This window comes from Plectrocnemia conspersa, unplaced genomic scaffold (genome assembly GCF_051122295.1).
Source record: "Plectrocnemia conspersa isolate PC_06_02 unplaced genomic scaffold, ASM5112229v1 ptg000009l, whole genome shotgun sequence".
Lineage (NCBI taxonomy): Eukaryota > Metazoa > Arthropoda > Insecta > Trichoptera > Polycentropodidae > Plectrocnemia > Plectrocnemia conspersa.
In genome coordinates, this window is record NW_028277173.1 from 26,339,567 (window position 1) to 26,355,840 (window position 16,274).

The following is a 16,274-nucleotide window of genomic DNA, read 5'->3' on the forward strand; positions in this document are numbered from 1 at the left end:
TTGATTCGTTTTATTTATTATTCTTTCTTACAAGAATAGTTGCATGACCTTTGGAGTTTAAACAGGTGGAGATTTTCCAAAATAAAGTACATATAACATCCGTTTTTTGTGTTCATAAAAGTACCAATTAGCCGTTATTTATGCATTTCCTTCTGAATCTTGTTTTTTATTGCGCTTTTAACCTATATAAACGACAAGCCCTTTTCTCACGGTCAATACAAAAATTTCAATAAGTGCTATATATACTTATCTGAATGATCGCCACAGTAAAAATATTTAAAACATATCTAAAAATTAAAACTTTCTAAAATATATTTGTATAGTTTTAACGATAAAGCATTAATTACTACTAAACCTTTGATTCCATATTTTTTTCTCTACAGATTATTATACTTTAAGCTCAAAAATTTAGCGAATTAAACGAAAATATAATCAGTGATCAGTAGTATTTGTTGATGACTAATACTTAAAAGACCTAAGTTCAAACCCCGCATGGATGTTAATGTTTATCAGTTTAAATCGTGTCTAAAAGATTATAAATACTAATTATTATACAACTGTGTATAATTCAGATCGATCATTACAGCTTAGATTTTTTATACGTGGTAATTGATAAATTAAGTTAATAGTGATTTAAAGTTTGAGAACCCTAGAGGTATGACTTCGTAGCCAGTGAGGTGCTTAGTGGAATCTAGATAGAGTTTCATTACATTATATGGACATATGGGACAGATAATAAATGGCGAGATGTTTTCTCCAAGCGGTGATGGAGAAGCTGGCGAAGGGATGATGTCAGTAGACAATCCTTAGAATTCTGATTCATGTGGCAGCGATAGTATATTCTCCGAGCGGTGGTGGAGAAGCTGTGTGCATTCATGATCATATGTTGTCGGCGGGTGGCGGGCGTCTCTTGTTTTCTTCGAGTATCCGCCGGAGTCTGCGAGTAACTCACTTCTCCTCATCTGAGTCCAGGCTAATGTATCCAATGCTGCAAAGCTTGCTGACCATTCACAATTATGCAGCAATCATTCAGCAACTTGCTTCTTAGAACGGCGAAATATGTATACGCCTTTAAAAAGCGACATTCGATTAATTGGCATTGCCCAAGGTCGTATTTCATTGCAACGGTTGTCTTGTAGATCTGTTTCGCAACAAAGAAATATTCTCTAAATAACGGAGAATATTTACAGTAAAAACAAAACTCATGTTATTTATATGATTTTCTGTATCCTTTACTGTATATTGATTATTTAAGTAACAAAATATATATCACTGTTTTTAGTTCTGTTTCTTATCTTGTTGTATCCCTATCATGTTACAACTGAAGAATCTCAATAAATAAATATAATATATAAATTTTAAATTTGCTTTACCATTGTATACATGATGCAACCAATAATTTCAAGCTGATTAATATTCATAAATCATTACTAGGTCATTAATGTTGTGTATTTAAAAGAGTTGCGTAAAAATATTTAAAAATGTAAAAAATATGTTATTTAATTAACGTACGTGCGAATGAAAATAAGCCTTATTTCATGCACATTTGTTAATTAAAATTATATTATTGAAGCCCCTGATTATTATCATGATAATAATCTGTCTCTTGAAAACCTGTCTTGTATGTATGTATGTATACATAAAAAATCCAAGAATTTTGGAAGGCTTGGAACTCTCTTGCCTAACAATTTGACGCCAAAGTCACGCATATAAAATCAATAATAAAAATATACGAATAGTAATGATTAATAACATATTTTATTTTATATAAAAACTGTTTTATTTCAATTAATTAATTATAGAAAATAACATAAAACCGATAGTTATGTCTTAAATTAATTAATGTATAGTTTGATATTGCACCATTTATTTTTAATCGAAAAACCTTGGAACATTAATCGCTTTTATACAAACGGCGATTTTTCTTTTTACCCGTCTTACAAAATGTCAGCATGTGGCAAGTATCTAGAGCGGTCCATATAGTCTATATAAAAGTATAATTTATGTATATAAATAAAGTAAAATCATCCCTAAAGATAAATATTTTATAAACAAAATAGCTATATTTAATTATCTTATAGTTGAATAACTAAAAAATAAGATTTAGGAACATTATATTTATGTATAATTTTAATTCCAATCGATCATTGAAGATCAGTTTTTCATATATTTATTTTATCTTACGAATAAAACTCGTATTAAATAATTAAAATAAAATCGAGATAAATATTTTTTTTATAGACTAATTTCAGTTTGGTATCTCACTACTTTCTTAGTAGTTGTTGATTATGTTTATTTCGTTGTAACGTAGTAAACTAACGTCAGCTAAAGATTTACTTCCATAAAATAAGAATATGCAGATTTTTTTTACATAGATATAAAAAAATTGTTTCATGGTTCATTTTATTGCACTAATCCGTAAAATAAATTGCCACACCCCGTATATTGATCATTGAATCCCGAATTGTGTCAAAGAGCCTTTGGTTTTATTTCATTGAGCAGGCGGTGTACTTCTTTCGCGAGGGGTAATTCATTGGAGTCAATCTAGAATTACATGACTTCTTCACACAAAGTTTCAAAGGACTAAAATCCCCATCGACACCTTTTAAACACATACCCACTTCGAAGCCGATATCGATTGGAAGCGTCACCCGCCCACAACACCAGCTAGGTACACAATTTGGAACCCTCCGTTGAGCAGTTGTTAATGGCCTTGCCATTATTCATGCCACCATTAAGACGAGATCGCTCGAATCTGCACCGACTAATCAACGTCTGTGCAGACTACGGAATCTGCAATATCTGGACCCATAATTAACCGCGGTGTCCGGACAATTTATTAACTCTAATTGAGCCGCGGAAACCGGTACGGTGGCTGCAAAATTAAATAAAAGCTTATATCGGGCTGAGCGCCAATGAATGCTAGGGTAGCTCGAAACTCTAATTAAAGAGGCACAATTGATTAAACTATTGAATCGAGAAGCAAACTCAATTTGTAACAACCCAATAAACTTGACGAGAACTTTAATATCCGGTCGCTTTGTGTCGCGGTTTCAGTAAATGACTGCACGAACGAATGCTATTGCATCTTTGGAAATGTTAGTGTCCCTGCCTTTGACGGCTTGATATTTTAAAGCAATGTGAAAATTGATTGTATTTAATCTTATTAAAAGCTTTAAAGTTTTTATAAAATTTGAAAATACGTTTTTGATTGGTTTAGTGTAGTATATATATATATATATATATATATATATATATATATATATATATATATATATATATATATATATATATATATATATATAAATATTTTTATATTTATTAATCATTTCTGGGTCTAACTACCAGCTATTTAGGTAAAAAAATAATAATAATTTGTATAGTAACTATAAATATGTGACTTGTATGTGTTTGTATACGTCATAGCTAGACCAGGGTTGACGAGAAGAGGGAAGCGGCTGCTTTTTCAGCTGACACTTGGCGAAGCTCTATTTGGTGAGAGTACAAATAAACTCTTTTGTGTCTTGAGTAACTATTAGAAGCTCATGATGAGGTGTTCTGTCAAAAATTAATCCCACAAGTAAATAGTGTGCTATGTATGAACTCATATACGCTTAGTCGAGATAAATGCTCGTCTTTAAAGATCCGGTTGAACTCTGTATTTTAGAAAACGTGTCTTCTATATGAAATAACTATTATAAAAAAAATGTTTTTGTCGTAATTGTTGAGTATTAATAATAATCGATGACTTTCGAAAATCTGCATGGCTATTGTGCAAATCTGGGTGTTGTTCTAATATTTTTTTAAAAACACTATAGTATACTGAACCTTTCTGCTAAAATGCCTTAAAATAATATTTCAAAATGGAGGAAACATTTTTTATTTTGATTTACATTATAAAATATTTAATTGCAGAATATGCCTGTTTGTCTAAAAAAAGTATTTAATATAATTGAAAAGAAAAGGATTTCAATATTTTTATTTAATAGTAAAAAAATATTAATAATAGAATTTAATAGTGATTAAAAAATATAAGTATAATAAACTGATATTTAAAAATATTAATTTGCAATTTTTAACATTTTTAATAAGTATTTATTTTATCGACTATTGTGTAGAAATATTTTAAATATTAAAAAATATCTTTTTATTTTTCAATTGCATTAACTTATATAGCCGTTTTGAAATACTGGCAATAAAATTATGAAAATTAGGGAATAGTAATATAAATCATGCCTTATTGCTTGTTGGTATAATAGTTGATATTTCGAGCTCTTTGTTTAGTGGTGCTTTTATATAATATTTTAAGAACGGAGGATGTAATGTTAATTTAAATTGAATTAATAAAGTCGTGGCTGGGTTGTATGACTTATAAATTTAGTTAGATGTTTAGAGAGCTATTTTGTTTACAATTGATTGTACAGATACATATATCAGCACGATAAGCCAGTGGCTTAATTCGTTGACTAATAGATTAACCCTTTGAGCGGTATCGCCGTACATGTACGGTGGTTGATCTTTTACTATTTTGAGGTACCTCAAATAGTTATATATTATATTCACATATATATAAATAAATCAAGAAATAAGAAATAAAAAACATTATCTGATTTTTTAGAAAATCATAACAAAAAAATTTTAAATTACGAAATATTTAGCACATTTAGATTTATTTTATAAAAAAAATTGAGAGTCTCTGAATTGCCATAAAAAATTCCACAAAAGCCGAATAATATATATAAATATATTATTTAATAAATAAATATCTAGAAATCACTAGTAATAAATAATTTAATATAGTTGATTATATTCTTTTAGCCGCAACATTTACTTCGCTGTCGAAAGATTAATCTTGATTATATGCCATAAATATTTATTAACCTGACTTCATCGTAGGTATTTTATTTTTAAAAAATCACCATCGCTTTGTTGTGATTATATCTAATTAAAAAAATATTTTAATAATTAGGCAAATATCAAAAACATTGTAATTTATATTAACTAGTATTATATTATTATTTCAATAAAAATATATTTTTCATAAGTTTTCTATAAGCAAAAGTGTTGAAAAATCGATAATTCATAAAAAAAAAAAAAAATGCCATATTATATATTCACACAATATTGTTGTTTTGTAAAGATCTTTTTTTATGTAAAACAAACGTTACAAAGAATTTTTTAATAATGTACCACATAACACATTTTTATAATGACTATAATAAAACAACAGGTTCGTAGTAAATAACAATTTGCTTTCTATTATTTTACAAGGGATATTGTGTTCTTGTTTTTTTTATTTTTTTGTGATTTTATGCAGTATGTTGTACACTAAATATTTGCATATCATTTTTTTTAATGCAGCCTAGGCTACGATAAATATCAATTTGTGATTTGGCGGAGGTACTGTTAGTCAAAGAATTTTAAGACTTTGCTTTGAGGAATTTAAAATAGGCGATATTAGACTTAAAAATGAGGATTCTAAAAATGAGAAATCTGGATTCCATATAAAAATACCGCACAAACTGAGAAAAAGGCTGTTCTTTATTACTCCTCAAGAACAATAGGGAATCATTTTTAACCCTTAAATTGTATGATTTTTCCAAATTCAAAATTAAGAATATTTTTATACTAAAATTAGGCTGAAAATGACGGCAAAAATAATTTAGGCTTATTTATGAATTATATTTATAAAAAAATACTTGTTGTAAATATGCAACATCTTTCAGAACGCGAACAAACTATATTAAAATTAAAAATATACAAAAAATATTTACAAGTGAAAATTCTTAAAACAATTTTTCTTATTATTACACATAAGACCACACCACATTTTTTGTGAAATTCCATTGCATTTCGGCATTTTGCATCTGTTCTTCTTGGTCAATATGAGCCAGTGTCTACAATTGCATGTTTTGTTTATTTTATGCAACAATTACAAAATAAATAAACAATGGTAGACTAACCTTTTTGGAGTATATAAATTAATTTTATTTCGTTTTATATCCACTAATGCCAATGAAAACAAATGTTGAAATTCCAAAAAAATGTGACACATTTGCAGCCAACTAATATTTTTTAAAACGGCATTATCACGCGTATAGAGACATAATTTGAAAACACAATGGCTCGGCGTTTGTTACACATATGTAACATTATGCAATAGAGTTATTTTATTGAACGTAGACTGAGTTATAAGCATTTAAATAAATTGTTGCAGATTTGCAACACCATGCATTTAAGGGTTAAAGAGAATCATTACCGGCGATAAAAAATATATTATTAATGATAATCGTAATAGCTAGTAGCAAAAAAGATCGTATAATGACAGTTAGTGCTATTCTAGTGGAATTATTTTTCAGTCTGTTCTTAAACTAGTCGAGATTATTACAGCAGAATTATATTGTAGGAAAATTGCAATAATGCGTTAAAAATAAACATCCGATATTGATAATGCAGACCTCATATTTCATTAATTACTGTTTTAAAAATAAACAAATTAGGATTATCAATTCTGTCAATGTCTCATCCCTCATTTTCCCTGACCTTTCCCAATGGTAAAATATTTAGATTTTTTTTGTAAATCATATCAGCCTTGGGTGAATTTACAAGCTCCATCATTAGATTGTTGATAAAACAAAAATATTGTGAATGGATTTTTTTTAATAATACATCTCACTAAAAATATTACTCACTTCTAATATATATTTTTTTTTCTAAGTAATACAGCATATTAACTTATTTTTTTGAGTACGTACATAGATATATTTTTATTAAAAAAAACTGCTAAAGAAGTATATTTTTAGTATACTCGGCTGAATATATCCAAACTCAATTCGCTTCAAGTATCAACCGACCATGAATAGAAAGCTCACCCTTGCCGTCTGAAAACTTTCTTTCGGTGAACGGATACTGAGGTAATATATTCCACACGAGCGTTTATTAGTATGAAAAATAGTGAAAAATAAATCTTTTTTCTTTTGTCGACAAAAACCACTTTTTCATATTAAGGAAAAAATATTTACTGATATATATAATTATACTATAATGCGTTTTAATAAACCGAGCGATGAATGGCTTATGACTTTATAGCGTGCAAGTCTTCCATGAGTTGAGTGCTTTGGCCATATTGAAAATGCAATAAGGTCTTAAAACGCGATTTAATAAAGTTCGCGAGTAGTAAAAAATGTATAAATGCAAATGCAGAAATATAAATATTATATGAGGGATATCGTAAAATGGTACTTTATTTCAATTCAAAAGATTTTATTGCTATCATCATAAATAAATATGAGATTTTTATGTATTTAAGTGTGTATAAATATTACGGAATGAGATATTGATTATATACTGTAGAAAAGTAATTCTTTTATATTTATTTTCTACGTCTTTAAGTTTATAAAAATCTGTAACAAGATCCAATTATTTTTAAGTAAAACCATATACAGTATACAATTATATATTTAATATTTTTAGATTATCCTTTACTTACCCAATGTTTGAATGCAATATTTTGATTAATTAAAAATATATATTACAGTTATTAACAGTGAAAATATATTCATAAGAATCAATTAGATGTTAATTTAAATGCGCATATTAAATACATCGTGATTAAAAAGATATAAAGAATATATTGTATATACTATATTGTATATACATATTATACATATTTATATAAAACATTTTTGTATGTATAATGTGTATATAAAATAACTCGTATATTCGATGTAAAAATATGCAACGATTCAATTTAATAAAATTTTCGTTCGCATGCATATTTCTATACCATAGTAATTGAAAAATATCTTTGCGATATATTTTTACATCATATTAAAACTGAAAACAAATATTAGTACTCATATTAAATATTAAATTTTTCAGCATTATTTAAGCATTGGTTAAAAGATTCAAGATTTTTCTAAAAAAAGAGTCAATTAAAAACGTGCGCTTTTCTCTTTACCTTCATTAAAATAAAAAATGCGGTTTTTTTAATGAAATATAGAAACACCTTTGTACAATAAGACTTACGGTTTTATATAATATTTATTTATTTAGATTACAGACATAGGGATCATTGTAACTTAACAGGTTACCCCAATGCGTCACGATGCTCGAAAAAAATAATTGTATTATTTAATACACACTCGTTTCCAGTATATACCTAAAAGTAAATTATTCAATGAATCAAAATCTATACAATTTCAAATCGATCATTCGAATTCATTCCGATCGCTCACGCATTCCACCTCATTCGTAATTATGCTATTTTTATTTACATTTAACTTTAGTGATAATTATTTTCCGGCTCCAATGTGAATTCGCTCTTAAGCTATGCATATATTTACATTTGTACAAATTAATCTAATTTGTCACCCAAATTATTAATGACATAAATTTGATTTGAATTAAAAATATTACTTATTAAACTTTTGTCAATATTGGCGCAAATGTTTATAGATAAAAATCAAATATGTATATTTTTTTATCTTATTTGTCTAATAAATGTCAAAAATTTGATCCGTTATTTAACAGCATGTTTGATGAATAAAAAATGCTCAAGATCAATTAAGCTTTGGCTTTTCTAATGTACTCCTTCACTGGTGCATCATGACTCCCGAGTGGCGTTTTATAAACGAAACCATTGTAGTTGATTTCACGTGATTAAAAAAAACTAATTTTAACAGAATATATATAAAAATGTCAGAATGGCAGTTAGCGCCTATTTAAATACATACAATTTATCAAAGCTATATGTAATAATATATTCAGTTCTATAAAATCTCAAAAATTAAATTAATCAAAAATACATTGTTGTTAGGTAATAAAATAAATAATTTATTTAGGGTAAGAGTACTGCTTGTTTTTCGCTTTTAAATTAATTGAGAAAACGAAGATTGACACCTGTCGCCATCCAATGAAATGTCACAATGTCACTTAGTGCCCTAATAAAAACAAAGCTATTAAAATTACACCCAAAACGTTTATCAAGCGTTAACGAAAAATACATAAATCAAGAAAAAATATTTTTACAATTTTATGTCTTCGACTTTTCAAATATAAAATATGAAAGAATCTCTAAGAGATCGTTCAATCTCGGATACAAATCTACACAGATGCATATTCTATTTTATTTCTGCAAGCTGCTTACATTCCGCCGGATATATTTAATTCCATCTTGAGAAGATGCACATGTATCCACCTACGTCAGGTCAATTCGATTCCAACTGTGCATTTATATTATATCTCTAGCGATTCTCAGACAATATTCTACAAATACATGCATAATAGCTACATAGCCATTAGCGTATGGAATACACAATGTGAATAAGCAGCAAACCGTATTAGCGCTTTCGAGAAGGCAGCATGTGTATGTGTGTACAGTACACAAAGCCTGAGATAACTATGATAGATAAAGGCAATGCACGCCTTGCATTTGCCAATGCAGCATCTTCATCGAGAGTTTAATTTGCAAACATTTGCGAATAACTTATGGCAATATTGTATTAGTGGCGCGTTTGCAAATGTGCAGTTCGAATCATATGCAGATGATAAGCATGTAGAGTTCAGACTAACTAAACTGTATAGAATGCACGTTAAAATATATTTAACTGGACAGTTATTACTGGCACGTTAAAATATATTTAACTGGACAATTTCACTATTGGCAATTGATTTCACCAGTAGATATATATTTTTACTAGTGAAAATATAATTTATCTGGCAGATGATAGTACAATTATATGATTCCAACTTTTCAAAAATAGCAACATATAAATTAACATACCTACCATTATTTATTTATAAATTTTACAGTATTTGTGTATTTTTCAGTAAAGTTATATTTTTATTATTAAGGCTCAAATACATTTTCACAAGTAGATATCTATTTCTACTAGCGAAAATATAATTTAACTGATATAAAACTCGATTTGAAAGTTGCGAAACGCCCATTTGTTTTTCAAACCCAAACCTAACCTAACGTATCACATCAACTTTCAATCACATATTATTAAATAATTAACGACAAAATTATATATACAATGAATCTATATTTATCTGAGTTTTTATTAATTATTTACCGTGCATTACGTCGGGCGGCGGAGTACAAACTTTACATAAAAACTATTTTATGTTATTTTGCCGTAATTTGTTATAAAATGCCACATTTTGTTGTTATGGTGAAATTCTCTCATACACATCAGAAGTTTATTTTATCTTTTGTTAAATAAAATAATGTGTGAGTGTTATGTATATGAATTTAATTATTCCAACCCATTCGTTTATATAAGATTCATTTATATACATTATTAAAATGAAATGTAGCAACATTAAATTTATAAATTTAATTAGTGTATAAACTATTTCTCAAATAGCATTTTACGGCACGTAAAATATACAAAAAGTAAAATATTTAAGCAAAAGATTTTTTACTAAGATTTTTTAATAGCACTGATTCGATAGTTATGCGTTATAAACAATTTTTTGTAAAAAGCATAATAAAACCATGATTAATATTTTTTTCAATATTAATGAATAATACCATTTTCAGTATATTTTTTTTAAATTATCTAATCTATGTGATTAATAAATAAATATAATTTGATCTTTGAGCATTTAAAAAATCAAGGTAGGTCCTACATTTTGATATATATTAATTGTTATTTATAAATAATATATATGTCACTGTTTTACGGACTTTAATGTCAATCTGGTGTTTCGCTACATATTTGTTGTTATTAATTGTGTTTACATGGTTGTAACGCATTATTAAAAATGTCACTTTTATACATCTTTTTTTCATTCTTTTTTGTAAATAAAATGTTCATAATCGTTACATGTAATTGATAAACATTAACTGACTCAATCTAAAATATGTTGATTTAGTAAATTTACACTACTCACATGCATTTATAATCTTTTCAGAAACTGCAATGCTTCTGCCAGCTTCGCTTTCTGAAAGCAGAAGAGTGAACGAGACTAACGACATCAGAAAGAATCTCCGATACAGGAATCCTGAAGATCCTGAGATCACGCCTCAAAAAGAGTGAGTGATCTTTTAACCTTAATTTTAAAATCGAGTTTCATACAATTTAAACATAGTGTACTTGTGAATATACGACATCGTCTGAATGCAAAGAAAATTAGTAAATTTAGATGTCGGTAATTTCATTTTAAAACCGCACAGAGACTTTTAGCTCTAGCAAGAAACTCATAAAGTTTACGCGAATACGTATAAAGCTCAGTTAATAAGATACCCTTCTCGAACGGTTGAAAGTGTTGGGTACATTTGTTAGCCAGAGCTATAGCTAACCTTTTTCATCCCCCACTTTCCATGATAATATATTCTAAATTAAATATTTATAATGAAAAAAAGGTTGCAAATCCAGTTCGAATACGTAATACGAAAGCGTCGGATAAACCTTACATTCGCATTTTTTTGGTTAATTCAACATATGAACATTTTTTAATAAAGCTAATGCGATACCCCCAAAGTGTATATTTGATAAATATTTTTTATGAATATACTGGGTGCGTCAAAAAATCAGATGTATTTTTTTTTAAAAGGTACGATGTAATTTTATAAATCATGGAGCCTTAGATTGCGTAACACCGAGTGTTTAAATCAATATTTTTTTTTCTAAAACATTTTAAATTGACATCCATCTCAAAAAGTCCTGAAGATTATACGAATTTCAAAAAATCAGTCTGTAGCGACCACACACAGATTTGAAAGGGGGGTTGTCTCAAACCCTAAACTCGCGTTAATTACTATGACCAAAAACGATCATTCATTAACAATGGAGACAAACAACATAATAGCGTAAAGGATTTGGGGACCCACAGTAAATTTTCTCCGTTATTAAGAGAATCTCTTTGTGGCGAAGCGGCACGTATATCATAAATCACTACATCTATAACATTTCCGAAAAACACAATACGACCTTGGACTAGTGAACGTTGCTTTCTAAAGGCGTAGACATATTTTGCCGTTCTACGAAGCGACTGCAGTGATTGCAATCGTCCGTCGCACTCGTGTAAATATTGCAATAAAAAGTCTTACTAGATAGGCCACCGCTATGGCCACAACCCCTAAGAGTTTAAGTCTGCAATGTGCCACAAAACCTTGCTACTTCAGTGATTATTTTTTTAAATCTTGTAATTTTAAAAGAGTTTCAACGGCAAGGTGACTGATATTATATTTGTGCTTCCTCCAATCCAATCTACTCCATACACAAAGGGGCGTATCATATATTTTAATGGAAAGAAAATATCAGGCATTGAATGTTTTTTCATTCAAAATTTTAATCTTCTCGTGCGTTTCCATATTGAAAATGTTTAATCCCGAAAAGCGCACGCTTTGCTAAACAGTGTGATTACATACATACACACACATATGTACATAGCTCATGGTTTCGTTTATCTCCAGTTTATGCAACACATGTTTTTGGGCTTGTTTCGAGTTTGAAACTTTTATTCTCTTTGCTCTACTACAAAGTTCCGTTCCGCCCATCTAGCATTTCCGGAGGATTTGGATACGCAAACGTTGCCAGGTTTCATTTTTCATCGATTATACAAAGTGTTACGAAGCTATTTTTGGGATGACCTATGTTTTTAATATACCATACGTTTTAGCAACAGTGATATATTTTTTTGCGAGTCTAATAATAATTGGTTAAAAACTCCATTGCGACGCCGTGCAAAAAAAAATTTTTTTGTTGTCATGATCTCTGGTGATATATATAGATATTATTCATTATAAATTAAAACATTTCAGGTGTCCTATACATTTTATTTTTTTCTAAGCAAAGCTGTTAAAACCAAGTCCAGATAAATAAATAAATTGATTCACATTTGCCAAATTTTTAGATTCAGTTTCTTGTTAATAACTTTAAATATTAAGACTGCTGTTTATACATATTTTCATAAGCAGTCATGAAATTTATGTAAACATTTACGGTTAGGCAGATAGAAGCCAAGACGTGACAGTAAATAGATATGAACCCACGCCAGTCGGTATTACCTCAAGTGTTCGTTAGTGGTCTCACTTAGGACCCTTATTATTTATTATATTTGTTAATGATCTGACTGAGCAATTAGAATGTAAACACTTACTTTGTAATGATTAATAATAATGTATTATTAGATACAAAGTGAGCATTGTTGTATAGTTTTACAATTTGGCATGAATATTTACAGTAATTGCTTTATAAATAATAACATAAAATTTAATTAAATGTAATAACAATAAAAACAATAATTTCAATTGAATTTTTTTTGCAAATCATTTACACTTAATTTTGAAAATTTTAAGATATTTAAACAACGCTAAAAATAGTGTTAAATATTCTTAAGCGCGTGTTGTTAATCTGATGTTGCTATTTTAATCAAATGATTTATAATATTTATATTTCTATGGTTTCTATAATTTATAATAACAAAATTAAATCCGAATGCAGTTATTTGTAAAAAAAAGCATAAATTGTTATTTATCTTATTTCTATACAAAAACATATTTAATATATTGCTTCCATATTTTTTTAAGTAAAAATATTATATTGTGGTATAAAATTAACTTGTTTTATTCATATCATTTTTGTTTACACTATATTTATTGACGATTTAAGGCAAGAGCTTTAAACTGACATATTAAAGATTAGTTAAGATATCTAATATACTAAGTTTAGTAATCATAAATATAATTTACGGCAAAAATATGCAACTACATAACTAATACGTTTTAGCTATGTAATTTTTTTTTGTTTAAAATAAAACACCGCGGGAGACCACTTAATGGATTAAAATTCTTGCTATAAATTATATAGAAATAGATAACGCGCGCAACCGTTTCCAGTCTACTATTTATTTAAAATAAATTTGCCACCCTTTTATAATTCGTGGGCCTACTCAAAAAGAGTGAATAATAAAATCTACCATAGAGGGATCTTGAATATAAATACTGGCACCCTGGTAACAGGAATCACTTCCACTCAGACTCTCCCTGCACATACTTGAACATCGTTATCAGGATTCTAGGCAAAAGCTTAACTACGTGTTATCTATTGCGTGCACCACTGCCGTTACCGGTAATAAGGCCCTACGAGTCCAACCCTTATAGGTGGGCACCCAGCTTTTAACGGCCGGGTGAGCGGGATTTCCACCTCCCGAGCGCTCAGGGAGACGTGCTCTCGCTGGCTAGCCGGCATTGCATTGCACTGCATGCAGTGTTTATGCTGCCTCAGTCGCAGCCTTGACCCTCGGACTTGCGTTCTCTGCTACGCTTTGTTCGTCCTAGGTAATGCTTCGCGCTCTACCTCAGACGGCCAGCCCGAGAGGTCACTTCCCCTCAAGGGTTTGGGTTTTAACCGTGCGTCCAGCGTGTGGTGGACTGGCGCCCACGGGATTCAAGGCACCCGAGCTTCAAGAGATCTACAACTTGGACCACAGCCGAAAGGAGGACAGTTCAACTTTGAACCGTCATTCCTAACTCATCCACTGCTCCAGCTCATCTTCGAAGACGCTTGCAGACCACGGACGTACCCACAGACAACCCGTCCCAACTGTTGCGAAACAAACAATTTATCTTTGTCTTAATCAAACAAAGACCCGAACCAGAGCCATATAATTTAGCAAATGATTTTTTTTAGAATTTATATAAAATAATATATCAGAATTACATAAGTGCTGACGTTCCGTGTAGTTTTTAATAGATAAAAAATATTTCAAAGATGACTTCAATCATTTAAATTAGGATTCACATACATGAATTTATAAAATATCTCGAACATAAATAAAAAAAAATTACTGTCAGGCCTTTTATGCCATTTACATCTTTACTTTTAGTGTTTATATGAATAATTATTTCATTAGCGTAAATTCTAGTCATTAGAACATTACTTTGTTTATGACGGCTTAATGAATGAAGATGTTTGGTATATAAGCAGCTTTAAAATATATTAATTGGTGATGTGTCCTAATATTGAATACCCTTTAAAATATATACTTATATTTTTTTAATTGTACATACACCTCCACTTCACACACAATATTAGAGAAATAAGGGCTTTCACACATTTTCTAGAGATGCCCTTATCACTTCATATGTATTATATACACCAAACCAGTAGATTATAAGCGAATATTCATTATAAATCGCGTGTCGGTCGATTGATCGGCGACGCAAAGTTCATTTCGAATGTTTGTAGTTTATAGAAGGCAAACACGAGCAGAGTTCAACCCTGGCTCTAGGGGTCGAAACGCACAATTCTCGCGCCCTTCTCGACCCATTTCTGTGTCACGTGATCGCGTGCCTCATACGACAGGCCTTTGAACATTCGAGCGATTGATATTTTGATTGGAGCTGATGTGAATGTGACAATGGGAGACCGATGTTTGAAGTATCGTTTGAACTAACGTCCGTTACATCATTAGCGTATTCTATGTGTGAATGTATATATTTCATTCACTTCGAAATATGATCTAACCTAGTGAAGAACTCGTCGAGATACTAATAATAGAAATAGCATTTGAAACTTTTAATTCATGCATGCACAGATGTACGAGATAGCAAAGTACTTAGTGTTTGAAGAGTTATAAAACAGTGATGTTCAGCGTTTTCATTTTATTCTATTGGATGGAATGTTAATTCAAAACGCTTCCATGAAGTGCTCTTGAATTAATTTTAGATGTTCGTAAAGTACCTTCAATCGTAATTAGTAATAATGAATTTGTAATACTTTTGAATATAAAATATTATATTATAAGCTGGGCGTGGATTTTAAATTTATTATAAATTATATAGTATGAATAAATATTCATGACGCGTTTTTATGAATTTTTATTCTGTCAATTCGTTAGAAATGTTGAAAATTAAAAATGTCCACGTGGACCTCTAATCGGATCACTGTGCTGGATCAAGATATTAAAAATCCAATCGCAAGATACTCCCAGAGGAATATTTTTAATTAAAAACATCGCTTCGCGATTGGTAATGGAAGTTGGAATGCTAATTCTTAATTAATAATTGCCGCCATCTTTACGAGATAAAGTTTTAGGTTTATAAATGCAAATTAGATATATTTTATTCCTATATATCTAAAACACTACAGTAAGATTTTTGCCACAAAGAAAATCATTCTTATTTTTTAGATATCGTCTTTATATAATATAATATAATATATTCTAAAAACTACAATTTTATGATTGATAGAAAAAATCTTAATAGTTTTTTTTTTCTAAATCATTATATTTCGTATATAATTGAAAATAAGTTATAT

The 16,274-nt window shown here is 29.2% G+C and overlaps 2 protein-coding genes across 2 annotated transcripts in view; one reads left to right on the forward strand and one right to left on the reverse strand.

Moving 5' to 3' along the window:
• Positions 1–16,274, reverse strand: part of LOC148232458 (uncharacterized) — a 238,451-nt gene that overhangs the window by 151,735 nt on the left and 70,442 nt on the right. The gene's annotated exons all lie outside the window — the stretch shown is intronic.
• The window catches only part of vex (somatomedin B and thrombospondin type 1 domain containing protein vexed), a 138,779-nt gene that overhangs the window by 97,911 nt on the left and 24,594 nt on the right, over positions 1–16,274 (forward strand). The window contains exon 4 of the mRNA XM_088191764.1: positions 10,924–11,044. Coding sequence (XP_088047890.1) covers positions 10,924–11,044 — 121 coding nt within the window. The remainder of the gene's footprint in view (positions 1–10,923; positions 11,045–16,274) is intronic.